The sequence below is a fragment of the Aethalodelphis obliquidens genome, unplaced genomic scaffold, assembly GCF_003676395.1.
Source record: "Aethalodelphis obliquidens isolate GAN/ISIS:26980383/991018 unplaced genomic scaffold, ASM367639v1 scaffold89, whole genome shotgun sequence".
In the NCBI taxonomy this organism is placed as follows: Eukaryota; Metazoa; Chordata; class Mammalia; order Artiodactyla; family Delphinidae; genus Aethalodelphis; species Aethalodelphis obliquidens.
Window position 1 is genome coordinate 2,260,743 of NW_020838033.1, and position 26,797 is coordinate 2,287,539.

Consider the following 26,797-nt stretch of genomic DNA (forward strand, 5'->3'; position numbering starts at 1 on the left):
GGGAGGGGGAGGGGAGAAAAAGGCCTGCAGTGGTAGGGGATGTTGGTTTGAGGCTGGCTTGGGTTCCACCAGTACTGCTCAAACTCCCCCAAAGTCTCTGTTTGGGAGGGGATGGGTGAGCACAAAGGGGAACAGAGCAAAGGAGCCATGCACGATGATGGAGGTGGGGAGAAAAATATTTTGACCCCCAGATAGTTATTTCCGCAGGCCAACTGGTGGCTCTTGCATTTCTGTCCAGACGCCCGGCTTTGCCTGGAAATTGTTTTGCATTAAATTTTCTCAGCCGCAGAATTATCTTTCCTCGCCTCCAGCTAAACTTGCATTTTTCCACCAGACACTTGGGCCCTGCACCAATGAAATCTGAGAGGAAGCGGCTGGGCCCTAAGTGGCTGTAATTTAATTGATTTTATCATAAATCATCAACTTGATGAAGAACCCGAGGTTTCAGTGAAGTAAATTGATATTAATGGGAGTTTCTTGAAATGCAAACTCCCTGAATTGTTGGGGCATCTTGAGCAGGGGAGGTAGATTACATGTGTCCCAAGAGCAGAGAGCCTGGACCTGGAGCCCAGCACAGCTTTAGGGGGTCGGGAAAGCAAGCTGTGAGGGGCAGCTGCAGGCAGACCAATTTCTGTAGGGGAGAAGGCAGAGAATGGAACTTTGTTGGGGAAGGAGCAGAGTCTGATTCCATGAACCCTGCTGGCAGTCTTGGGAATGCTGGTCTCCCAGTTGAGGGAGGCAGTTGGGGAAGCTGGTAGGTGTGTGGGCAGTGTTGGGGGCTGGTCGGGTGAGAAGGCCAGGCTGGTACAATGGGTGCATTGATTCCTGGTTAAAAATTGTCAGCTTTAAGCCTTCCTCTTCTAATTACACAAATTAATTATTTACTGCTCAGGTTGCTGTGTCCAAAAATAGCACTTTTGATTTGAAGAATAACCCACCCCTGACACAGAAGAGCAGTAAAAACCAGTGCACCAGCCTCTGAGGGGACAAGGAGGACCAGGAGTGTGGCTGGTACTCAGTTGCGAGGGTGTAAGCATTGAACTCCCAAGAGGAAATAGTCTGCCTTTGGCCAAGATGGTGCCCATTATTGTCTGAACTCAGTTTATTACTGCTTATTGTCACACTTTTACATCAGTACACAGAGAACCACAAACTGTCAGCCCAAAAAATGGACCTTGGAAGATCATTTAGCCCAAGCCCTCCCCTCCACACAGGATCTGGCTTTACAGAAGGGGACAAGTGAGGCCCAATGAATTCTCTGCTTCAGAGCACACAGCCAATCTGGACCACCTAGAATCCAAGCCTCCTGACTTCCAAGCCTATCCCAAGTATGACTTTAGACAAACCACTTCCTGGCTCTGGACCTCAGTTTCTCTATCGTTGACAATGGCAGGGTTGGACAGGACACTCCCTGAGTTCTTTCCAGTTCTGACCTTGAGTAACTCTCTAGTGCTTGGGAGCAGCTCCCTTTTGTGTCCTGGAGTTCTGTGGGCATCTGAGTATAGGTCACTGCATGCATATTTGCAATATACAGGGAGTTTGCATATGCCCAGAGCAGTGCATGGTTACTCAGACTGGCTCTAAGAAATCCACTGCAATCTGGACCATTCCTCCTCCTGAAGGTGTCCTTATTCTCAGCAGAGGAGAAGCCCAGGCCTAGAGCAGTGGAGATGGAAGGCAGTGGGAGGGGCTAGCTGGGTGGGTTGGGCCGGGATTGGCATTTGGAGGGGGTGCTAAGGAAGGAGGGGCTCAGCCTCTCAGAGCAAGGCACTTTCCCCGCCAGGCATGGGAGCTGAGGCTGGAGTTGTTGGCAGTATAGCCCAGGGACTGATTTGTGGTTTCAGAATTTAGATACTATGACAGCAGGCCAGCACCACCACTACTTCCAGCCTGATCCTGATCCCTGGGCCTTTGGGTCCCCTCTTCTTGGGAGAGGACACACGCAGGCTACCACAGCACTATACCAGGTCTCCTCCCAGGGCAGCCAGGACAGAAAGCCTGCAAGGTGGATGACCCCTGTCCTATTCTTGCTCTTATTTTCCATCTCTTCTCCTAACTGGGAAAAAATAAAATAAGATTCAAAAGAGATGGGGGCTTCTCAGAAGTTGCATGGTTGTGAGAAGGGAGATTTCTTGTAGGATCAGGGATATGAGGAGGCCAGCAGAGGAGGAGAGGCTTCCAGGTTGCCTTGGGAAGTGTGGTCAAGGATATGAATTCTGGTGGAGGAAGTTGGAAGAGATAAGAAACAAATTCATCTTCGGGGTTCTGGAAATCAGAGTCTCTGGCCAGATAATCCATTTCTTAGAGCCTCACCCCAAACCCTACTTGAGAGAGAGAGAAAGAAAAAACCAAAAGGGCCGGCAGGCCCAGATTCTGGCCCTATCCCATTCTGACTTTTTATATTCGGAGGCAATTCGGAAGGCCTTCTGCTGATTGGTCATTAATCCGGTGAGTTATTGTCTGCTAAACAGAGGTCACTGGGAGAGACATCCAATCTGTCAGGAGAGACCTGCGCAGTCCCTCGCAGCGGGCTGCGTCCTGTTCCTCTCTTGTCTGCTTCTCTGTTCCTTCCCTAGCAAACCCCACCCCCACCCCCACTCCTACCCCTCCCCAAGCTGTCCAAGATTCTCCCCTCTCCTTCTTGCCTTCTCCACTCTGCCCACCTTTGTCTCGACATCCGCCCGGGGTGGGGTTTGCCAGGGCAGGACAGAGCTTCTAGATGAGGCGGGACCCCCAATTCAGTCGGGCTCATTCCCATCCAGGCGCCGCCAGCTCCCAACTCCCGACTTGGCCTTAAGCACCATCAGCCCCTGGCGCGGCCTCCTTGGTCACCGAGCAGACTTTGCAAACCCTCTGGCTGCCCTGTTTTGTCCTGCCTCCTTTTCGCGCTCCCACGCCTGGTATGAGGGGAGAGTGCAGCTCGGATTTTTCTTCTCCAATCTTAGCGGCCGTTTTCTTCTTTCAATCTCAGCTTCTACTGAGCCGGGTCTACACGGGCCTCCGCCCAGGCGCGGAATCTTCTCGTTTCCTCAGCCCCTTTGTTCCCTCCCGCTCGGGCATCTTAGAGAGGTGGGAGTTGGGGATCCAAATACCAAGAGCGATTTGCAGTAGCAATTCCCATTTTACAACACCCAGCTTGGAAATCTTTATTAATATTTAAAAGCGGTGGAGATTCGGGTGTGTGTGTGTGAACTTTTCACGACTCTGCCGCGGCCACAAACTTGGGCAGTGAAGCTGAAGAGTGTGGGACCGGGAACCCAGACAGGACCAGAAAGAAAGAGATCGCTAAAAGCCTTGCCGCCACCCCCTCCCCGACTCCCAGGTCCCGGCTTCTCAGGGAGCCCAGCGGGCCAGGCGAATTTGGGGCTTGCTGAGCTGGGGGCTTGGGGGAGGGGGGAATACTTGGTCATCCCAAAGGCTGATATCAGAAATCGATTTTAAGGGAGCCAGCCAGTTTGTGCTTAGTGAGAGGAGAATTTTCGTTTGCTCTTTGATGGTTTTTTGGGGGAGAGACATGATCCCCCAAGGCCTTGAAGGATGGGCACCCAGTGATCCCTCAAGGGGGTTTTAAGGGCCCGTCCCCTGGTACTGGGTACAGATTAGGAGTGGGGGAGGGGAGTGCGGGAGCGAGTGGTCCAGCTCTGGGGAAACTGAATCTGAGAGGAAAGAATGTCTATGAAGGGGGACATTTTCTCTGATTTTTGCCTTTATTATTAATTTCTGCCCTTATTAGATTACAGTAAGTTATCTGTGTCTTAATTTTTCTCTCAATTTTTCTTTTTCATTTTCTCTCCCTCTCTGTCTCTCACACATGGTAAGGTGCTCAAGTTTCCTTCCTTGAATCCAGGAAGAGGTCGTTCCCTCTTCTCTCTCTAGTCTGTGCTTAAATCATGACTTCACTGTCAGGGGTGATAAATCCCTCTCTCCTCCTTTTTCCAGACCTCAAAGTCTTCCCTCAGACCCCTCTGGTGTTTCCCACCCCAAGGTCCCTGCCCAGGCTCCTTACTGCCCCTGCCCTATCCCCTGAAGTTTGGAAGGTCCCTAGCCTGCAGCAACACCGCAAACAAAATGGGTGTCCTGGGGCTGCCAGTTCTACCATCCACCCGCCACCTTCCCAGCCCCAAACAGGGGCAATTGGCCAGCCAGAAATCTCCGAGAAAGGGATAAAAAAGGCAGGAAAGAAACCGAACGGGGATCTAATTGCGTCGCAAGCATTTCGAATGGGCTCTGCTCTCAGAATTCCTTAAGAAGCCCCCACCCCATTTCCTACCACAGTTGGGGGTATGTGTGCTCTGAAAATCTTCTCCAGGTTAGTTCTCTTGCTCCCAGCCCTCCTTTTTGCTCCTGCCCCACTGCACCCCACCTCCTTGTGTAGCCAGAGGGGACCACATGAGTTGAAGCTCCGAGTGGGGAGGCGTCCACTGCTGTCTCTGGAAAAGTCCTCTCCCCTCAGCTCAGCTTCAGGCCGATCCTCCTGCAGGCCCGCAGCTAGTTGTGTGCCCCCTGGGCTCTCTTTATTCCTTGGGGCAAAGCTGTGCAGTCCCACAAGTGAACAGGTCCTCCTCTTCTCTTAATTTCACGATGACCTTCTCTAGCTAGTGGTAGAAACAGCTAGGAGAGTTGGAGGGTCTGAGGTACACTCTTGACTTTTTAATTTGGGGAGGAAAAGACCCAAAGGTGCTGTTCTCTAAAAGCCTCTAGAAGCCGCCATGGGCGAGTCCCTGACCCACCAGGCCCAAAGCTACATAAGGTCCAATCCAGCAGGTCTCTAACCAGGGTCCAGAGATCTCAGGACAGATTCTTTGTAGCCCTGACTGCTTTCTCTGAGGGTCCTGGCTTAAGCACCAGAACTGGGTCTGGCTTGGGCATTTTCTTTCCTTGATACTATTAATAAATACAGAAAATGGCTTCCACCTTCCGTCTTCACCTCCCCACCACACTTCCCTCAGCCACCAACTCTCTAGGCAGGCGGCAGGATCCTCAGGACATCACAGTGGGAGACTCTTCATGCAGTTCCTTGCTGGAGGGTAGAGAGGCCATGGGTCCCCCCCTCCACCCCCATTCAGCAGGGCCCCAGGAAACTGGCTGCTGCAGCCCACGAGGCCTGATTTAGTGGGCCTGAAAGAAGTGGGGGCCGGAGGGAGCCAGGGACCACCCCCTACGAGAGTAGGAGAGTAGATAGTAGGACCCTTTCTCAGCCCAAAGAAAAGCCTGTGAGTGGGGAGCTATGGGGTGTGAGGGAAGCTTTGCCAGACACAGCCACCCTCTCCTGGAGGGGAGACAATAGCTGGAAACCATCTCTCACCTTTGTTCTCCCAGTCCCTTCTCTCCTGGTGCATCCAGATGGGAGAAGGCAAAAGCCAAGGATTCTAACCAGGATGTCACAAGGTAGTGGCTGGCTCTGTCTACGGAGAAGTTAAGAGAACAAGTTTTCCAAGCTGCCTTTGTAGAATGGAGAGACTGTCGGCCTTCTATTTTATCCTCTAAGCCCGAGTCAGCAGTTCGGCAGAGTTGCAGACACTCCTGCTTTTGGAAAAGTCCTGGTGCTCTTTTTGTCTTTTTCCTCCTCCAGGAACGGCTCTTCCCCACCCCCACCCCAAATCTGCAGACACCTACATTCTTGCCTCCTGTCTTCCTCCTACAGGCCTCCTCGCCTTTTCCTGCCCTTGTAAAACACACTCGAAGAAAAGTTGAGCTTTTGTAGTCTTCCTCACCTGTTCCAAGAGTCCTAAATCTTGTAGAGCTAAGAGAAATTAACAGGTTTGTTCTGAATAATAATAATATAAATAACTATCCTCCATCTCTTCTGCCAGTGCATTTAAAATTAAGCCATTTTGCGGGTTCTTCTCATCTTCTTAGAAGTACAAATGCCCTTATCACTTCTTAGCCCCTTCTGCCCTTCCAGAGGTGAGAATCTCAACAGAAACTTCTTCATGCAGTTCTTACAGCCTCTCTATTGGCAGCCGTGTCTGGAACTCAAGCTAAACACAAGGTCCTCCTTTTGTCACCCTCTCCTCAACCCCCCTCCCCCTACAAGATGGTCTGGATTTTTAAAATAATCACTCACCGCTTGTTGTCTGCTCTCAAATTGGGGGGGGGTTGGTCTGTTAAAAAGAAAAGAGAGGTCTGGCTCCCCACCCCCCCCCTACAGGTTGGAAACTGGGCCAGGAGATTTGCCGGGAGAGAGGAGGAATAGAGAGGGTGTGGGGGAGAGAAGAAACAGAGACTGGGAGACTATGGGAGACTCGGAAGGAGGGAGACAGAGCCAGAGGGCCAGAGACGCAGCCACCAGTCCCGCAAGAGTGAAACTACTTAAAAAAAAAAGTCCCAGTGTTCCCACTGCAAATGAATGCAGAGAGGCACCCAGGAAACGCCCCCCCCCCAGGGCCTCCCAAGCTACTTCTCCAATTAGAGGAAGGGTTTACTAGTGGTGCTGGGGGGAGCTGTGAACTCCACAGGCTTTGCCTTATCTTTGCGCTCCTCTTCCTCCCCCGCCAAAATCTGAATTTAAAAATTTACCTGTCCTTAAAAAACGAAAACAAAACTCAAAACCTCTACCTCCTTTCCTTTCTCACTCTTTTTTTTTTTTTAATTGAGGGGGGGGGTTCAAAATGTTCCCCCTCTCCCATCACCACCATCACCTTCCTTCCTTATCAGGCATCTAAGCTTGCTAAAGGGGGAGAGGTGGGGGTGTGTGTGAGCTTGTGTGTGTGTGAGTGAGTGAGTGTGTGAGTGTGTGTGTCTGTGTGGTTTTTTTCCCTGTGCAAAAGCAGAGGCCATTGTTACGGAGAGTAGGGCGTACCAGTCTTATAGGGCAACCACACTGTGGCGGCTTGGCCGTGCCGGAGCCCGGAGCTGGATTCTCAGCGAGCTGAGCCGCCCGAGCACCTTTTGGTCTTCTTCTATTTTTTTCCCGCTTCCCCACCCCCTCCCTCCTGCGCACCCCCGCTCCTAAGCCGAGTGAATTGAAGCGGACGCCGCGCGGCTCCTCCGGCCGGTCTGCCCCTCAGACTCCCCAGCCGGGGTGGCTATTGGGGAGGGGGGCGACGCCGCTTTAAACAGTGGTCTTTTTTTCCTTTGCCTTCAAGGAGGGGAGATTTCTCGCCTGCCGCTCGCGCTGGGGCTCGATGTGAATATATATTATGTCTGCCTGTTCTCCCCTCATCGGTGGCTAAGGTAAGCTGGACTGAAATAGGCTATCAGTTTGTGAATGGCGGAGAGTATGTCTCAATGATTTATGGCCCATATGACTCCAATCTCGGTTCAAGAAGAGTTCACAAGCTTTAAGCTTCCTTCCACGCAGCGACTCTCTCTCTCTCTCTCTCTCTCTCTCTCTCTCTCTCTCTCTCTCTGTCTCTCTCTCTCTCTCTCCCTCTCCCTCTCTCCCTCTCCCTCTCCCTCTCTCTCTCTCTCCCTCTCCCTCTCTCTCTCTCTCTCTCCCTCCCTCCCTCCCTCTCTCCCTCTCCCTCTCTCTTCCTGCTTCTCTCCTTTTCTCTTCTCTTTTCTTTAAGCAGTCAGATCAGGGCTGAATTTTTGCCCCGCTGCTAAGAAGAGCCTAATCTTTTTCTCTTTTCCTTTTTTGTTGTTTTATTTTTCTTCCTTCTTTTTTTTCCTTCCTTCTATTTTTTTTTTTTAAGTCCTGGAAGGTGGCCTATCCCCTCTCCCAGGGCTTCCCAGCTATTGTTACTCTCCCAGGATTTCGGGGGTGTGCCTGGAAAGGTGGGTTTCTTGGGGTGGCTCACCGCCCTTCTTCAGCGAGACCCTGGGGGGAAGCCGGGAGCCACGTCTCCTTCCCTCCCTCCCTTTCTCCCGAGAAGCCATATGGAGCCTGGATTTTTCCAACATGGAGGCAAGGGAAATAGACATGTTTGGCTTGGTAGAGCTGCTCCCCACCCCCCCTTTTCCTGGATCCCCAGATCTCGGATCCCCTCGGCACCTTTCCCTCTTCTCACTGTCCCATCAGCCAGGCCTCTGCGCCCTCCAGCCGAGTGTGGCCTGGCAAAGTCCCGGTGCGGAGTTGCTAAGATGCCTTTTAATTCGGTTACCTCCAGCGCCCAAACTTGCTGCTGCCCTAGGGCTCGGCCCTCGGCCGGCTGTGCTTGGAACCTGCCGCTGCTAACCGTTTCCGTGTCCTGAACGCTTTCTCTTCGCCTCCTTGGGACAACATAGCTCATCGCCAGCCACCGCGGCAGCAGCAGCCGAGACAGCCCGGCGGCGGCAGCCAGGGGCTAACTCGGTCCGCAAACCTTCCCGGCCCTTTCTCGCCGCCAGCGGAGTCTCCATTCTTTCCTATCACGTCTCTGGCTTCTTGCTTCCCACACTCTCCTGGCCTCGGTCCTGCGATGGTTTGCGAGTTTATTGCAGGGGGAGCGACAGGAATTTCAGCCCCAGTCGTCTAGTCAAATTATTGTTTTATCATCATCATCATCATCATCATTACTGCTGTAACAATCATTTAGACTAAATAAAGCCAGGGCCCAGCCAGCCAACCCCCTCCAACAGTTTTATTTCATTCTCCTATCTATTAATAACAAACTCAACTGATGCCTGTTAATTAATTCCCCCTTCAGCCAGGGCTGCTCCGAAGCTAATTTTGGTTAAATCATCAGAGGCTAATGGTAATAATAATAAAGGGATTGGGTCAGCCTGGTCAATTGAACTCCAGTTCTCCTCCCTGGAAGGACCTGCTGCTTTGCAGACCCATGCGTGTTTCCCAGAAACAAATTCTTCCCAGAACCCAATCAGAACTCAGGGCTACCCGGCTCCCTTTTGAGTATAAATCTGTGCCATTAAGAAGGGGGTTTATGTGTGGGAGGGATTTCCTTCACCTGCACTCCTTTTTGTTTTATTTTCCTATTTTTAGTTTTCTTTGGAGTTGACCAGCTGGGCTGAATGAGATTTAAGTAGTCTAAACTCATATGTCAGAAGAGAGGGTCAGTCTGAAGATTTTATGAAAAGTGATGGTGAGGGGTTGGTAAGATAGATGGGGGGATACAGTCAGAAGTTTCAGAAGAAATACAGAAGATCCTGTGACAGCTTGAACCTTTATTTTTCCAGCACACTTTTAAAAGCCTGCATTAAAATAATCATTTTTTTTTTGGCCTCAGAGAACTTCAGTAAACAGGGGCACCCAGTTTCCAACCCAGAGGATAATATTGTTCAAGTTGCTTTGTTTACTTCCTTTTTTCCTAGGGAAAAATTTTCTGTTTTAGAAAGCACTTTCCCATCTCTCAGTAGAAGTCCAGCAGTTATCCAATTTCTTTCTTCTTTTCTTCTTTAGAAAAATCAAAGGAAACAGACTGTCAAGAAAAGGGTGGGGAAAAAATTAAGCCTGATGAAAAAAAAAACAGAGGGTGGGGGGAGACCTGGGCCAAATGGTCACAGCACCAACCAGCCCCGCCAGGAAAACAATCCTGTTCCATTTGGGGGCCCCATGGGGGCTGCTGGCTGTGGGGTCCCAGACTTGGCTAGAAAAGACTCAGACTGGAGGTGTTGGTACCTGCAGCAAGGCCATGGAGGAGGCTCAGTGCCACTGGCTCTGCAGGTTAAAAATCTTCAGGAAGTTTCTAGGTCAGGCTGCAGTCTTCGTGAGGTGGGAGGGGAAGGAGAGTATCCCTCACACCAGAAGGTTCCCTGCTCAACCTGCTTCTCCCTCCTGCCTCTTTCAGAGATACTCAGTGTTTTCTCCAGGCTAGCCCCTGGATGAAAGGAACCTAGATGGAGGCAGAGGCAGGAGGCCTCTCAGCTCAGAGGACGGTGTTGATGATGCTTTTATTTTGGAGTCTGCAACCCCCCCCACACACCTATCCCAGATTGGGGGGGGGTGGTGTAGAAGGAGGGAAGAGGAGAGGTCAGGGGCAAGTGTTCAGGCAGGAGAGAAGCAATGTCCCTTGCAATAGTAAGATTCTATATCTAGGCAGTCCCCAAAGGAGTAGAGTCCTTATTTTTTGAGTGGAAATGAAAACTGGTAGGCTTTTTCTTTTAAAATTAAAGCGTTGCAATAAGAAAAATCCATTTCAGGTCAAGGAAGTGGCCTCAGCATCTGATGTGAAGATGTTGGGTGGGGGAGTAGAAAAACCCTATTGATGTCAGTTCCCTTTTCAGTTCCTAAGATGGATTCGAGCCCCAGTCCTCTTCTCCCCCTGTGTCTCTTCTCTCACCCCGCAGGTCAACCGCTACGAACAGACCCCGGGAGGAGGGGGGCAGAAAGGGGAGGGGGGTCCGACGAGCCACGTGACCCCAGGGGTGCCAATGTCCGGTCGTGAGGGTATCAGGCCCTTGCAAGTTGCCACCCACCGCCCGGGCCTCGCCCAGCGATGCAGAAAGCCACCTACTACGACAACGCTGCGGCCGCACTCTTCGGAGGCTACTCCTCGTACCCTGGCAGCAATGGCTTCGGCTACGACGGTCCCCCTCAACCCCCCTTCCAGGCCGCCACGCACCTGGAGGGTGACTACCAGCGCTCAGCGTGCTCGCTGCAGTCCCTGGGCAACGCCGCCCCGCACGCCAAGAGCAAGGAGCTCAACGGCAGCTGCATGAGGCCCGGCCTGGCCCCCGAGCCCCTGCCAGCCCCGCCCGGCTCACCCCCGCCCAGCGCTGCACCTACCAGTACCACTAGCAACAGCAGTAACGGGGGCGGCCCCAGCAAAAGCGGCCCCCCCAAGTGCGGTCCCGGCTCCAACTCCACCCTCACCAAACAGATATTCCCCTGGATGAAAGAGTCGAGGCAAACATCCAAGCTGAAAAACGTCTCCCCTGGCACAGGTACCGGCTCTCTGGCTTCCTCGTCGTCAGCGTTTGTCCAGGCCAGGAATGTCACTGTTATTCTAGCACCCAGCCCCTAGGCGCCCAGGCGGCGGCCTGGGAACAAGATCAGGTGGCGGCGTTAGCGGCGCATTTCCCCGTACCCCCCACCACCTGATGACCCCTGACCCCGCCAACACCCTCTCCCTCCAGCCCCCTCCACCTGAGCTTCTGAGAGGTCCAGAAGTCCAGGTGCTCGGCCTCAGCCGTTCGCAAGGCCGCAGAGTCAGACGCTGCCAGTAGACGCAGAGTCGTCAACGATTATTATTAAGGATGATTACTGTGGGCATTAATCACTCGCTCGGGCGGCCCGGGGTCCCGGCCTCCAGGCACTACAGCCTCTTCGCCCCACATTTCCGCGCCCTGCCCAGAATGTCCAGACTCCCCCCCCCCCCGGGATTCTCCTCAGGCACCTGCCGGGTCCAGAGGACCGGGCGGGGTGGGGGTGGGGGTGGGAGGAGTGTCTTCCACACCTGGAACTGGGAATAAGGGGGAGGAAGTGTGCGCGAGAAAATCCAGGCCTAAATTAATGGCCATGCGGCTCTGTCTGCGTGACATGATCAAATTTTCATAAGCTGGGGCAGCGAGAGGCGAACAGGTCTCTTAATAAATGCCACTATTATAGAGTGTCCGCTAATGCGACGGGCGGGTGGGGGGGCAGTGGAGAGGAGGAGGCGGGGACGCAAAGGGGAGGGCGGCGGGTGCTCCGAGTCCAGGCCTGGATTTATTAAGAAACGATGCATTCAATTTCGGCGTGTTCAGTAATTATCTTTTATTTCATTTTCTCCCCTTCCCACCCCTCCCCCTCGGATCCAGCAGAGGGCTGCGGCGGCGGCGGCGGCGGCGGAGGCAGTGGCGGTGGCGGGGGCGGCGGCGGGGGAGGGGACAAGAGCCCCCCGGGTTCGGCGGCGTCCAAACGGGCGCGGACGGCGTACACTAGCGCGCAGCTGGTGGAGCTGGAGAAGGAGTTCCACTTCAACCGCTACCTGTGCCGGCCACGCCGCGTGGAGATGGCCAACCTGCTGAACCTCAGCGAGCGGCAAATCAAGATCTGGTTCCAAAACAGGCGCATGAAGTACAAGAAGGACCAGAAGGCCAAGGGCCTGGCCTCGTCTTCGGGGGGCCCCTCCCCCGCTGGCAGCCCCCCGCAGCCCATGCAGTCCACGGCCGGCTTCATGAACGCCTTGCATTCCATGACCCCCAGCTACGAGAGCCCGTCCCCGCCCGCCTTCGGCAAAGCCCACCAGAATGCCTATGCGCTGCCCTCCAACTACCAGCCCCCCCTCAAAGGGTGCGGCGCCCCTCAGAAGTACCCCCCGACCCCGGCGCCCGATTATGAGCCTCATGTCCTCCAAGCCAACGGGGGCGCCTACGGGACGCCCACCATGCAGGGCAGCCCGGTGTACGTGGGCGGGGGCGGCTACGCGGATCCGCTGCCGCCCTCTGCCGGCCCCTCCCTCTACGGCCTCAACCACCTTTCCCACCACCCCTCGGGGAACCTGGACTACAACGGGGCGCCTCCTATGGCCCCCAGCCAGCATCACGGACCCTGCGACCCCCACCCCACCTACACAGACCTCTCCTCTCACCATGCGCCTCCTCCTCAGGGTAGAATCCAAGAAGCGCCCAAGTTAACACACCTGTGATGGAAGAGGGAGGGCTGAGGGGCAGGTCCTGGGGTGGGGGAGACCCAGGAAGGGCGGGGGCTGTGGAGTTCTGCGGGACAGCCTGGAGGTCTGAAAGAGGAGGCAGGGAGGTGGCAGCCAGGCTTCCCGGGAAGAAAGGGCCTGGAGTTCCTTCCCCTTCTCCTGGCCTGAGAAGTTGCTTTTTAAGTCCTGCAGCTCTTATTAAGTCCGCCTGCCCACCCATTGGAAAGGAATCTACAGCAGATTGGAGATGACCCTATCAATCCTAGGCCTCCAGCAATACCCAGTTGGAATTTCACCCTCGAGAGTGGGGTAGAGAAAGAGGAGATAGGGAAACAACGCAGAGAAGCACATTTTAAAAAACAGACAAGATGGCTAGGCCATCACCAGCCAACCAACCAACTTACCTTACATCTATGTGGGTAATTCCCCCAAATCTTGATTTTTTTTTTTCCTGGCAATTCTCCTTTTTTAAAAAAAAAATTAAAACACATTTCAAAACCAAGGGCACAAAGCACGTACCCCTCCCACTTCCCTGAATCCTCAAATTTCTGTCAATCGATTTGAGGTTGATTGGGCACTTCCTCCATTTCTAGTCCCACACCTTTCCTGCTCTAGGACATTAATATCTATACCCCGCCCCCATCAATTACAGTCTTCAGAGGGCTCAGGGATGGTGAGAGATCCTGAAAGTCAGAGCTGTCTATATTATAAATATATATATATATTTTTTCTTTTATGGCAAAGCTGGGAGGTGAGGGCAGGCAAGTTGTCAAGACTGAAGGTTTGCCCATTCTGCTGCTTCGCATCTCAGCTCCAGGTCCATCCCCCTCTCTCCACAGAAAGCAGTCGGTGACACGAGGTTCTACACTTTTCTTTTCTTCCGTTGCTCTCTTGACTTAACGTGAAAACAGGGTATATTTTAACAAACTGTCTGTCCCAGGCGGGGTCTGCAGCTGGGCCTGTGTGCCTTGCTCAACCGGGACAGGACACTTTTGTTGCACTTAGAGTTTACATTTTAATGGATATAAAAACAACTGTGAGAGATGCCTGGGCCTGCAGGAGTCCAGCATTGCTCAAAAAGTGTGTGTTCTAGTGAACATTTTCATATATATTTATTGGTTATAGCCTGTTAAAATATTTTCCTTTTTTGTATTATTTATCCCCCTACATTATGTATTTATATGAGGAAAAAGGAAAAAATTGTACTTTTTTTAGTATTTACTTGTTATAAAGGATGTTGTGTTCCCTGTCATGTAAAACCAGCTATTTTAGTTATATTGTACTCTAGAAAAGAGCTGTAGATTTATGTTAAACTCGTACTTATGAGCAATTGTAATTAGTTCTAAAAGGCATGAACTCAGCTCCTAATTGTCACTGTATAGTCCTGAATTTGTAGAATTAGAGTTAATTCCCTCTTGGAACTTTCTTTGTTCTTCTGTAGTTACTTTTTTCCTTACTTAAAAGGGTTGTCTGTCAAACAATTCTTGAATAAACTTTCTGTTATCAATTTTATCTTGTCCTGGTGGTCCAATTTAGATAGCAGAGCAGCAGGCTGCTGACTGCCAGATTTCCCCCAAGGGAAGAATGGTGAAGACCCTATCCTGGCCTTTTTATTCCCCTGCTCAGGCCCCTACCTCCCCCATCTGTGTCTCAGGTTTATTTGGTTTTTCTCACACAAGCTTGGAACATTCTGCCAAGTTCTTTAGCTAAGATTTAAGTAACAAGTTTGGGGGGACAGGAGACTTGGGCGCTCCCTCTCCATCTTTCTGTTTGGCTTCTTTGCCTCTCAGTTTTTCTCATTGATTGGTCTTTTGTCTTTTTGCTTCTTTGGCCACAACTTCCTCACCGCCCCCCCCCCCCCCCCACCCCCCCCCACCCTATGGACAACAACAAAAACCTGGCCCATTACTGCTGCTTACACGCAACCTAAACTTCACAGTTCTCTTCCGGAGCGACAAAGAAGTCGTCACGTGACCCGAAGCCCAACCACCATTGGGTCTAAAATGAAAACAAAGGAAAATGATTAATCTAAAAAAAAAATCTGAGGCCTAGACTTCTCAGGTCAAACCTTAAAACTAAAGTGAAATTAAATCACTAAATAAAACTCAGGGCGGAGGGAGAGGAGGCGTGTTTGATTTCCACTGCCAGGGAAAGGGGAGAGGAGGAGGGTAGGAGAAGCTGTTGGATCCAAGCGTAAATAAAATGGTCCCCAGGCTAATGTGCTGCTCTGTTTCCACGATCCTTGGGAAAACTTCATTTCTTAGTCGTGGTTCCATAAAACTTTTATCACATTGGAGCGAGGATAGAGAGAGTCTGTCAAAGATGAAATGTCACTGCCGCGTCGCTGGAGCCGATAAGAGCGAGGAGACAGGGCGGCTGAAATATGGAGCTAATTCGTTGAAAGAGAGGCGATGGCTGCTTGCTGAAGAGTTGCATAATTCTGATTGTAAGCGATGCGCCCGCATTGCTTAATTAGGAGCATATATTTGTTGATAGTGATGGGGGGGGGGCGTGTCGGTGAGAATCGTTCCAGGCCCTCAGCCTTAAAGCGAGAGCTGATTTTCATTTTTATGTTGCATCCTGGCAGTCCAAGGTTAGTAATTACAGTCTTTATGCAACAATAAATAACAATAAAAAAGCAACCTGAATTCTACACTCCCCCCCCCCACCACCAAGTAGGATTTTAACTGGACTAGGCTCACCTAACCAGCAAGCAATTTAGCATTGGGTCAGGCTATAATTTAAAGGCATAAGAGCGTGCAAAGTTTGATTGGGATCAAATAACGCTCAAGGGTTTTTCTTTCTTTCTGTCTTTCTCTCTCTCTTCCTCTTCCCTGAGTAACATCTTCTGAATGATGTAACTAGGTGAAGCGCCGCGTTTGGCTCTGGGGGTTGAGTGGATAGATTATCTAGCAGGAGAAAGGCAGGCAAGTCAGAGAGTTTAGCTCAAGTTTGAAAAACTGAGCCTTGGCTTGAAATTGTCATTGCAAACAAGAAAAATAAGGGCTGCCTTGGCTTGGTGTCCCCTACCCTTCCTTCTGAGGGATTTCAGGCCCTAGCTAAGCAGTGGGAAGGGGGAAATATCTGGGGAAGGGGGAAATATCTGCGCTGTAAGATTCACAGCACAGCAAGGGGGCAGGGAAGCGGTGTCTCGGGGAAGGAAGGTTCTCTTGGTCCCTTTTAACACCCAAGTGTTCTGCTGTTCTCTAATCTGGCCATAAAATCTGTCAGCAGGGTTAGAGAGAGCCGTATTTCCTGCAGGGGCAGCCGGAGTTGTTGCGGAGAGAAGCGCTCAACCCTGCAGCCAGCCGGAGAGGCTGTGAAAAACTTGCAGGGCTTTTCAAGGGGGTGGCCGGAGGAAGAACCCTCCCAGGCCTCACTGCACAACTTCCAGACAACTACTCTTCAGATTCTTCTCTGCCTACTCCCCACTCCCACCCCCATCCCCTCCTCCAAGTAGCAAAAATTACTTTATTTGGAGCTGAGCTGGACACAACTAACCGTCTCTGGCGAGTTTGCCCAGTTTTTCAGAGCAGCTCTCTTGGATCTGAACCCTCCAGAGCTTGCCGCCCCCTGCCCTGCAGCCCTTGCCTCCAGCTCCCCTTTTTTCCTCCTGGCTCTCCTCCACCCCATCCTTTTCCTCAGATTTCTCTGTCTTTTTTTACTCACCCACCACCCACGCGGATGAATACTCACCACCACCCACGCGTCTGTTACATTGACAGAAAGTTTCTAGTTCCAGCTCCCGGCCGAGATGCCATTTCTCTGCTAACCAGCCTTCTCCTTCTTGCTAGGAGGCAGCGAGCAAGGAGGGGGAGGGGAGGCCAGAGCCGTGGGAGTTCTCCAGACAAACTTTCCACCCAACCCAGTGCCCTTCCTCTGTCCCCATTTCCCATCTGTTTCCCTGCTCTCCCAGAATCACCCTTCTCTTTTGCTAGCACCCCCCATCCCCAGGCCTTTTAAAGGGATGTGGAATTTCGGCTGTTCCCTCTGCTTTCCCAAAGAGCCAAATTCTTTGATGCCATCCGAGGGAGCTGTCAGGGGGCTAAGATTGATCACCTCATCTCCTCTCGGTCCCTCTGACCCACTTATTTAAAAATCTTACCCCAGATCGACTTTTCATTTTCTGTTTTGAGATCTAGTTTCCCACCGATTGCTTGGGGCCCTGAGTCTTGTATCCCTTCCCTCCCGTAAATTACAGCACTCCCTAAAGTTCACACTATCTTGATCCTCTGAAAAGAAATAAACAACAACAATTCCCCCCAGGGGCCAGAAATGGAATATCGTCTCAGTAGTCATTATTTTTTCACCCCCTCCATGTTTAGGGAATTCTACCTTGTCAGGGATATTAATTAATACAATGGCAAAAATGGCAGGGGGATTCCTTGAGGGAAAAGCCCCACCTCCACCCCATACATTGACCTGAGGTTTGAGAGTTCTCTAAGTTGAATCGGTGGCTACCTTGGTTCTTGTTCCTGTTGCTGGATATAGATGCAGATACAGGCTTGAGGCTTGAGTGGGTGGGTGCATATGCATCTTAGACCCTGTCTGTTGGGGGTGTCATATAGGAGTGCAGATGCCTCCAGGTGAGGAGGCAGGTAGACATAGGGGCAGGGGTAGTGCTGCAAACGCTGGGCAGAGAAGGCAACTGAGACCACACAGCTATGTAGGCCAGAGGTGCAAAAGGGCCCCTCACTATCTCTCTCACCCCTCTGTGTCAGCCTAGGAGTGCTTGTCGATTTCCCAAGATTTATCTGTTGTTTTGGGGGGTGGGTTGGGGATAGCGCTGCTGATGCTTGCAAATCTCTTCCTTGCTGCACGGTAACACCGACCTTTCCCAAAGGCGAAAGCCTCTTTTTACTACCTCTTCCTCTCACATTGAGATCCTCACTCAGCTTCTTTGGGGGGGGGGGAGGGGAAGAGAATGCTGCTGGCCTTGTAAAGAAAGCTTTAATTTACTCTATTAAAAATATTTTCAGAAGAGGACGATTTCTCCCTTAGGTTCTCTTGTTTCCTGGGATTCCAGAACCTCCCATCCTCTGAAGGGGATGAGGAAAAGGTTCCTTTAGCTTTTCTGGAGAAAGTGAGTCATGCGGAGAGGGAGTGTAGGACTGGGGGGCTCATGGTGTCCAGGTCATGGTCCTCTACAGTTTTTGAATCAATTAAAGCAAATAACGCTCTCTGTTTTCCACCAGGCCCAGACAAGCGATTGGCCAAGGCCGGTCCCGTGACCATGAATTCCCTGCAATTTCGCCGGAGTCCTGGGTTTAATAGAGAGAGTCCCCATACGCTTGTATTTATCAGCAATATACAATTATAAAGGCCCAAAATTAAAAAAAAAAAAAAGCAAAATCTTCCCCTCCCAAAATCGCTCCATCACACAGACCTGGGGGGGGCAGGAGGGGGGGTCCCTTCCGATCCTCCCTCCTGACGCCCCCCCAGCAGGCCCCCTCCCCCACCATTGAAAGCCATGAATTTTGAATTTGAGAGGGAGATTGGGTTTATAAACAGCCAGCCATCGCTTGCCGAGTGTCTGACTTCCTTCCCCGCTGTCTTGGAGACATTTCAAACTTCATCAATCAAGGAGTCGACATTAATTCCTCCTCCTCCTCCTTTCGAGCAAACCTTCCCCAGCCTCCAGCCCGGCGCCTCCACCCTTCAGAGACCCGGGAGCCAAAAGCGAGCTGAAGATGGGCCCGCTCTGCCGCCGCCGCCGTTCCCCGCTGCCCCCCTGGCTCCTGAGTTCCCCTGGATGAAAGAGAAGAAATCCGCCAAGAAACCCAGCCAATCCGCCACGTCTCCCCCGGCCGCCTCCTCCGTCCCGGCCTCCGGGGTCGGATCGCCCGCAGGTCGGTAAGCGCGGTAGGGATGGGGTGAGGGGCAGCTAGAAAGAAAGGGGGAGAAGGAGCGATGGGGGAGGTAGAAAAGCTGGCGAGCCTGTTGGGGTTCCTTGCCCCCGTCGATTCCAGGGACGAGGAAGCAGAAAAGACCGCTGGGGTTCAGGCCTGGCCGCTGCCTGCACTTTTTTTTTTCTTTCTTTCTTTCTACAGCAGATTTTGGAAGCTGGTTGGGAAAGAGCATTTTTTTTCTGCTAGAAGAAAGGGATTTGATTGAGGTTTCACCGTTATCTGTGTGGAGGAGTGTTGTTGGCTGGGGTCGAATCTGGAGGCAGGAAAAGATTCGGTCCCATCTACCCCAGTTCTAGGAGAAGAGGGGGAATTTGAGACCTAGGGAGCTAGGGAGCAAAGGAGGTGAGGAACAATCTTTCTTTATGAACCCTCTCCCCAGGCTGAGTTGGAAAGTGCCGAAATTAGGGGTCCATTCAGAGGACCTGGGAGGGGGCTCTGAGGTTCTGGGGGAGAAAGGGAACAGCTTCCTACCCCATGCGTGGCTCGTGGGCGGCTCTCTGAATGCTTTGCCCTGACCCGGGCCGGGTCTGGAGGCGAGAGAGGGACGGGAAAGAAGGCCAGAGCCTTGGGAGCGAGCCGCTTTGGTAAGCGGTAAGGGCGGGGGTGCTGCTGCTATTGTTTTGGGCTGATGGGGTAGTTTTTATTTCAACTAAGTCGAGGTTGGGCTAAGGACACGGCCAGCGTTGACGCCCAGCCCGCTTTCCCTGCAGATGGGCCGGGACTGCAGGAGGCCGCGGGCGGCGGGGCGCGCAGGCTGCGCACTGCTTACACCAACACGCAGTTGCTGGAGCTGGAGAAGGAATTCCACTTTAACAAGTACCTGTGCCGGCCGCGCCGCGTGGAGATAGCGGCCTTGCTGGACCTCACCGAGAGGCAGGTCAAAGTGTGGTTCCAGAATAGGCGCATGAAGCACAAGCGGCAGACGCAGCACCGAGAGCCGCCCGACGGGGAGCCAGCCTGCGCCGGCGCGCCGAAGGACACCGGCGAGCCCGCCGAGGAGCCCGTGGCCAGCCCGGGCCGCCCCACCGCCTCGCAGGCGGTTCGGGAAGCCTGCTGTCACCCGCCCGAGGTCGCGCCGGGGCCTCCTAGCGCCTCGGGACCCCGGCCTTTGGCAGCTCGCGTGGAGGACGCGGGCGCGCGGAGGCTGGGCGGCGCGCTGCACGGGGCGGGAGGGCAGGGGTCGGAGCCGTTGCCAGAAGACGTCTTCCCGGAGCGACAGGATTCACCTTTCCTGCCCGACCTCAGCTTCTTCGCGGCCGACTCCTGTCTCCAGCTGTCCGGAGGCCTCTCCCCCAGCCTCCAGGGCTCGCTTGACAGCCCGGTTCCCTTTTCCGAAGAAGAGCTGGACTTCTTCACCAGCACCCTCTGTGCCATCGACCTGCAGTTCTCCTAATAACCCGCTTCCTCCTCCCGGCCCTCGACCCCCGCCCCCCTCGGCTGCCGAGGATCCCCTCCCCAAGCCGTGTAGACTTCTTTATGTGTTTTGCTAAAATTCAGGTATTATTGAATTACCGTTTAATCCACTTTCTTTCTTCTCTCTTTAAAATATTGGGCACTCGGGCGTCTTTTAAAAATCACACAGAAAAAATCCGTTTGGTAGAGTCCTTCCAACGAAATCTCAGGAATAATTAAACTCTGGCGCGGGGGCGGGGGGGTGCTTTCTTAAAAGGAACTAGAGGAACCTATTTTCCTCTTTTTTTAAGTTTTAGATCGTAGATTATTTATTAAAATTCTTTAATAATAGGAAAAGGGAAAAGTATTTATTGTACATTATTTTCATAGATTAAATAAATGTCTTTATGATACGAAAACGAGTGTTTGTGTTGGGACCCAGCCCCTTTCCTCCCCGCACCCCCTAGGCCGGCCCTCACTCCCTCAGGACCAGCGCCAGGTTTGTCTGGCCCTGGGCCGACTAAGCCCGGATGGTACAAAAGGGGTCCTATTTGGCCGCCCGCAGCTCTGACGAGAGTGGGCGTTTGTTGCCACCCCGTAACAGATAGCCTTTGGCTCTGCTTAAAAATAAAGGTAGGGGGAGAGGGTGCGCTGCCGACTGAAGTGGGTGCCAAGAGAAGAGGCTTCGGGGTCGCGGTGGGAGGCGCAGAGGTTCAGCTAGATTGGGAGGGGTCCTAGGGTTTCCTAGGCTTCTCGCCTCTGCCCCAAGCGGGGTGGAGGAGCTTTTTCCAGGACGCCTGGGGACCCGACTCCTGGGGTCGTGGGCAGGGCCAAGTAGTGGAGTGCGGTCGGGAGTTTTCTTGGGAAGCAGCGCCTGTGCCCAGGGATGGTAACTGACCTCCAAGTGGACAAGAAAGGAGACCGGGTGGAAAATGTAGCGGGGTCCGGGCACCAATGCTCTTCGGGCCCCTCAGTCACCCTAAGGCACCTGGAGTTGGGAGGAGCGTCCGAAGAGCTGCCGGGCGACAAGCCCCGGGAAGCCCGGGCTGCGTTGGGAGGCGCTTGGCCTGCAGGCAGCGAAGGAGGAGCGAGGAACGCGGGAGGGAGACAGGAAAGCAAGGAAGATGCTCAAAATGGCGCTGGGGCCGGGCGGCAGGGAGGGCGAGGGAAGAGATTGTGGCCGCCATGACGGCCGCCTCGGGATGCGCGGGGCCAGCCCCGGGGACCGTCCCCGCACCCACCTTCGCCTGTCCGGATCGTCCAGATGCCAGTGAAGAAAAGAAGCCAGGGAGCCTCCTTTTGGTTTTTGTATTGTTTAAAAAAATCAGCCCAACGGATGCTAAGGACGCGAGATGGACGGAGGGTCCGCGAGGGGGTGGGAGTGGGAGGGGGCGAACGACGGATCTTGTTGGCCCGGGTCTGCGTAGCCGAATCTGACTTTTGATCCTTCGCTCTGGGATTTGATGCCCGGCCAGAGCTTTCTCCAAGTGCAGACGTACCTGTCTTTGCCCACAAGTTCATTTGCCATCTCAACACTATCGCCTACCCCGCACCGCACCTTGCCAGGCTTCTTGCAAACCCGGTAAGCGGGAAGCAAGGATCGATCGCCCCATCTGCCTCCTGGTTTGTTCCGGGGAACGTGGAGATTTAAAGGGCCCTGGAAAGCCATCCATCCTCCTTAGGTTTATTTAATATTTCTCGGGCTCAGAAACAGACACCGCAGGGCTACCTCCCCAGCAGATGCTGCCGTTCTTGAAAAGCAGTTTATTTCCCAGGCCTCCCAGACTTTCCCCTGAACCAGCAGGACGGGGACTTGGAGTACCAGGCACCGAGAGGCAACAACTGTCAGGAAAAGCCAGGAGCCGACATAGGTCGTGACATATAGGACTAGACAGGCCCTTGCATATTTTTTTAACCTGGTCCCTCAGTGTGGGAAGCACACACATCTTATTCCTCTGGAATTTAATCCCTTAAACTGTCTTAATATAGAATTCATCTCCTGCATTAAATAATGTTATGTCACATTAAATTGCACTTATTTCTTTCATAAGTAAATTAATATAGAACAATTAGATGTGTTATTAATAATGATATCATGTATCTTATTAGTTTATTTTCCCTCGTAAAATATATAGGTATGAAATAAATTCAATATATTAAAGTAATAATACACAGCTTATTGGCTTGTGTGTTTATTTTCCCCATAAATAAGTGAACATATAATATATTAAAACCACACTATACATCTCATTGGGCTGTGTGTTTATTCCTCCATAAAATATGCCCATGGACAGTGTTTAACATCTTTAAAATCACAGCACATGGCTATCTCTACGCCAACAAAATAAAGACATTTCAGCTGGGGTTTTGATTTCTGTGGACAGCCAAACTAGATAATTTGGTCTAGTTAAAAATGCTCTTTCAGCTGTAGCAAAGAGCAAGAATATCAGAAGGACCTTGCTGATTGCCCACCTTCCAGCTTTCTTTGGTCAAAAGGAGAGCACCCTTGATCAATGCCAAAAATGCAGGGTCTGCTCCGCTGGAGAGGATTCACGGCTTGGTCTGCAGTACTCAGGGGCCTCTGAGGTTCCGGTTCTCTAAGAAACTTGATGGACCAGCAGCATCAGCAGTATCTGTGGGATAGTTAGAAATGCAGAATCTTAGGCCCCACTCCAAATCTTCTGAATCAAAATCTCAATTCAGCAGATTCCCAAGTAATCTATATGCACATGAAAGTTTAAGTACTGCTGGATCATAATGCCACCTTTCTTCCTGCCTTCCTCCCATGCTTAGGAATTTTTGACCCACTTTACCTGGCCACTGCCTTGCAATCTACCCCAACCTAAACCAGTGGCCCAAAGGGCACTGAATTTCAGCTCCTGCCTGAGGCTGCATCATTCCCTGATCCTCCCTGCCAAAGTGAGTGGAGGGCCCAACGAAAGGCTCGATCTACCTGTTTAGATCTAGGTACTTTGTGTGTCCTGGGGGTGAGAAGCAACCAAGTCAGGGAATCAGGAGATCCAGCATTTCCCTTGACTGATCATTAGAGAGGCGTTAGAACTCTTTTCACAGGCAACACACAGCCTCTCTCTCTTTCTTCTGTCCCATGTTTCACGAAACTCACCATCTCTGATGCCACCAGAGCAGAACAAAGAGGCAAGGTATTTCCAAAAGGAAATGACTCCTCTTTTCTATCCCAACCAATTTTAAATTCAAAGGAATGCCTGGCAATCCAGGATTCATAAGGGGCCAGGATTCAGGATGCCTGTGTTCCAAATTAGCTCCTTTTCCTTGTTGCATCTCTAGGGTCATCCCCTTTAACCTGAGTTTTCCAGGCTGGCTATGGAGAAGGAAGGAGAAGGGGATGGTTTCCCAGATAAGGCAGCAGACCCCCCAGTGATGGCAGGTTAGAGGGCAGTGCCAGGTGGCTGTACTCACTTATCCTATCCTGATGGGGCAGGACTCCTCTTGAGTGGTATGTAGCACAGACTGGTTATAAACTGGCTGTGGTTGGAGTGGGAAGGCTTCAGTGCAGTCCTGAAAGCTGCTGGTCAGTCTGCCCTGCTCTTGGTGAGTCATTCTTTTAAGAAGAATGGCCCATTAATATTATGGTGAAAGCAAAAGACCGTTAGATTGAGGAATTATTTGCAATCATGATAACCATGAGTCATTAATTTTTTTTTTTAACTTACGCCTGGGTAAGTCCCATCCCCTTTCTGGACCTCAGTTTCTCCAACTATAAAACAAATGGAAGAACTAAATGCCTCTAATGTTCTCTGCATCAGTATATGCCAAAAGTATATTCATTAGTCTTCACAAACAATGTATCAAATATTTATTATGGCTGGTATCATGTGCTTTTAAATGGAGGTGGTGACTGTTGATGTTTGAGGATAACCCACCTCCCAAGTATCTGGTACAGCCATTTTAACAAATTTTAATTTGTATCTTTACACAAACAGTCATGCCCCGATCACTGTTTAAAAGCAGGGAGAGAAATCTTTTCAACAAGCATGTAACTGGTTGTATAGTGCTGTGTGCCAGGTGCCAGGTATTCAATGAATATGAGTATTAAGAAGTGTCCTAAAAATTCCCAATAAAGTAGTTAAAAGTGTTACCAGTTTTGCTGTGGCTTCAGAAATGACATTCTTCAATTGAATGTGATGCAGTTTGTAGTATCTGGACAACACTTCAGCGATGCTGGATTTTCCCACAGCAGGAGGACCAAGAATGCAAATTTTGATGGGCTAAGAGAGGAGAATAAGCATCATACAGGGAGCTCTGAACCATCTGTAGCTAGACAGTGTTCTTTATTTCAAGGGTCGGCCCTTTTAAGTCTCGGGATCGTGCAGGCTGACTCTCACTCCTCCATCAAGACCCCAGAGTCGCTTCCTCCTGGTGTTTAATGAGCATCCACTATGTGCCCTGAGCTGGGTACGGGAGACACGACACTCAGCCAGGTGTGAACCAAGTACTTGAGCATCACATGCTACCAGTTTCACCTTTGTGATGCTACTCCTGTAAAGGCAGCAGAGAAATAGAATTTCCGGTCCACTACACAGGGTGCTTAATTTATTGCCTGATGAACATTGTTTCTGAACTAAACTTGGTCTTTAATTAAACTTTTCTTTTTAAAAACAGTTAATTAAAAAAATAAAAATAAATGAAAACCAAACCAAACCAAAAAAAGTGTCCTAGCCAAGTTTTCCCCTGGCTTTCATTCTCTGCCACCTTCCCCAGCATTTGGTTATGTTTACTCTTGTTTGAAAAAGAGTAGGACGTTTTATACAAAAAGAGGCACCAAACTTCTTTGCCATGGTGTATTAGACTTTATTTATTTTTTAAAATGTTTATTTATTTATTTTGGGCACTCCACGAGGCACGTGGGATCTTAGTTTCCGGACCAGGACCAGGGATCGATCCCCTGCCCTCTGTAGCAGAAGTATGGAGTCCTAACCGCTGGGCCTCCGGGGAATTCCCAGTGTACTAGACTTTAAAAGTCCCCTGTAGTCAGGTTTTATCTGGTTGCTAGGGTATCAGAGCATAGGTACAAATTCTGGGTCTCCCTAAAGAGCTCTGCTGAACCCCCTGCCCACCTTTCCTCCAGGTCTCTGACAAACACTCGCTGGCCCCACTGTACATCTTCCTGAAATATGGTCTATCAAGTACGTGTCCTCAGTTTGCAGAAAGGAGACTCTCGGGCCCTACATCATTCCTTTCACCTGCTATGGCTGGTGTGGCCCAAATCCTCCACTGACCTCTCCAGCCCAGCTCGGCCCTTCTGCTCCCCCACCCCCATCCCTCTCCACACTCAGTGGTGAGGCAGATATCTGGTGCCTGAAGGAGATCTAACAAACTGCTTCCTCCTCTGAGGAGAGTCAACAGTAAAAGTGCCTTCCTAAAACCTTCTCTAATTCCCAACCACCACAGAAAAATCACAGTCTGGACAGTCATTCAGATATAAATTCACCTTGATGGGTGTTCAGTAAGTTCTCCACCGTGGGTAGTTTAGCTGCAACCACCATACCTGGATAGACCCAATTAAGTAGAAAGTTATTTCAATTCTTCATGTTTCTCTAATCTTTCCTTTTAGAAACATCCCGACTCTCAGACTTACTTTTCCCTCCAGGTGAAAGTTTATATCCTATTCTGACATCACAGAAGTCAGGTTCAACCCCTACCTTGGGAAGGACAGTTTCTAAGCTAAACCCTTCAAGGGAAGAGAGAAAACATCTAGAAAACTTTTCTCCAAAATTTGGAAGGTTAGGAAGTTCTGGCTAATACCCAACCTGAAATCTTTCTGCTGCGGTTTTAATCATTTAGATGTGTTACAGATGATACAATAGTAGGCTTTACTTTTCAAAAAAACTCTTCAGTTTGGACGAAAATCCTTTGCCTAAACGGAGCCAGCCTTCTGATTCTCAATGAAATTTGCATATGATAAAGTACATATTGTACAATATATGGTGATATGTTACATAAATACATAGCACATGTGCTATTTCCCTATCACATATTTCCATATTTTAATATGCTAGTTATATTAAAAAACTGAAGACTGACTCACTATTTCAGACTGTGCATGGAATGCCAATATCATACACTTACAGAGTTCTCTATGGTTTATATTTTCTTGTTTGCTTTAATCCTACTAACAATGCAGTGAAGTAAGCAGTATTAAACCCATTCTTCTTCTCTGAGGCTGAGATTCAGAGAAACCGGGGAACTTGTCCAGGATCATAACGCTAAGGAATGGCCAAGCAAGGATTTGAACCCAAGTATTCTGGCCCCAAAACTAATAGTCTTCCCAGTACATTATGCACCACTCATAGCCTATGGTTCTCAACCAGATTTGTGACATTTTAATGAGCTTGTAGTAAAACAAACAGCACTGAATTCAGATTGCACCCTCCCCCAAAACAGCAACAAGAAACCATTTCTTATGGAGAAAAAAATTATAACCCTGAATATCTTTTAAATTCTTAAGTTCCAATCTTTGATCTTGGACTTTGGTCTTCAAGATCTGGGCTGGGGAGAGCAGGCAGAGAGGCACTTAAGGGCCTAATGAAAGAACTGTTAGATTGATTCTGCCAACCCCCAGCTAAAGCAGCTTCCTCCATAGAAAAGGCCAGAAGTAGGTGCAAACTTCTAACACTTCCCCATTCTGATTAGAATGGTCTCCCTGCCTTAGTGGTACGGGGGTCAGCATCTCTCAAAGATCATTTCAGTACTAAACATGCCTGTGTTTTCCTTGCTCTCCTATATGTCTAAATAGATTATAGAAAAGAGGAACTCAACTATATTTCACTTTGGTGTTGGGTCTACCCAGACCATCTCTGGTGACTTTAATTTGGTCAACCAGATAATCCTATAGGCCACAGATTACTCCAGATGTGGATTACATTGTTTGTTTGTTTGTTTTGTGTTGCACTCAGCTATGGGCTTAGCAAGGAATCCGGGCTCCATAGGGTTTCTCCGCAGGCCAGAGGCCAGTGGAGTTTCTTTTAAGGAGGAAGAGACTTGGGAACCTACGGTCCCATGTTG

At 50.8% G+C, this 26,797-nt stretch overlaps 2 protein-coding genes and 1 long non-coding RNA gene across 6 annotated transcripts in view; 2 read left to right on the forward strand and 1 right to left on the reverse strand.

Annotated features, from left to right (window-relative positions):
* Nucleotides 1-13,964, forward strand: part of HOXB3 (homeobox B3) — a 26,441-nt gene extending 12,477 nt beyond the window's left edge. For both annotated transcript variants that reach the window (XM_027094351.1, XM_027094352.1), the window contains exons 2-4: nucleotides 7,089-7,176; nucleotides 10,168-10,764; nucleotides 11,620-13,964. In XM_027094351.1, coding sequence (XP_026950152.1) covers nucleotides 10,317-10,764; nucleotides 11,620-12,449 — 1,278 coding nt within the window. In that variant the 5' untranslated portion in view covers nucleotides 7,089-7,176; nucleotides 10,168-10,316 and the 3' untranslated portion in view covers nucleotides 12,450-13,964. The remainder of the gene's footprint in view (nucleotides 1-7,088; nucleotides 7,177-10,167; nucleotides 10,765-11,619) is intronic.
* Nucleotides 11,746-19,063, reverse strand: LOC113613564 (uncharacterized). 3 transcript variants are annotated; one of them, XR_003430296.1, is made up of 5 exons: nucleotides 18,575-19,063; nucleotides 14,372-14,450; nucleotides 12,857-12,915; nucleotides 12,393-12,443; nucleotides 11,746-11,854 (listed from the first exon to the last, which is right to left on the reverse strand). It is a non-coding gene; the product is annotated as an uncharacterized LOC113613564 (long non-coding RNA). The 3 variants fall into 3 exon arrangements; XR_003430297.1 differs by lacking the exon at nucleotides 18,575-19,063 and adding an exon at nucleotides 16,149-18,033; XR_003430295.1 differs by lacking the exon at nucleotides 18,575-19,063 and having other exon boundaries at nucleotides 14,372-18,033.
* HOXB2 (homeobox B2) lies at nucleotides 17,803-20,167 on the forward strand. Its single transcript, XM_027094353.1, has 2 exons — nucleotides 17,803-18,301; nucleotides 19,072-20,167. Exons 1-2 carry the CDS (start codon nucleotides 17,923-17,925, stop codon nucleotides 19,752-19,754), a joined length of 1,062 nt encoding a protein of 353 aa, XP_026950154.1. The 5' UTR covers nucleotides 17,803-17,922; the 3' UTR covers nucleotides 19,755-20,167.
* Nucleotides 20,168-26,797: the final 6,630 nt, after the last annotated feature.

What these genes read in the sequence shown, in the direction of transcription:
- HOXB2 (XM_027094353.1), top strand. Translation starts at nt 17,923, where the DNA reads ATGAATTTTGAATTTGAGAGGGAGATTGGGTTTATAAACAGCCAGCCA. An exon ending in CGGGGTCGGATCGCCCGCAG is followed by an intron (nt 18,302 to 19,071) that starts GTCGGTAAGCGC and finishes CTTTCCCTGCAG; the next exon opens with ATGGGCCGGGACTGCAGGAG.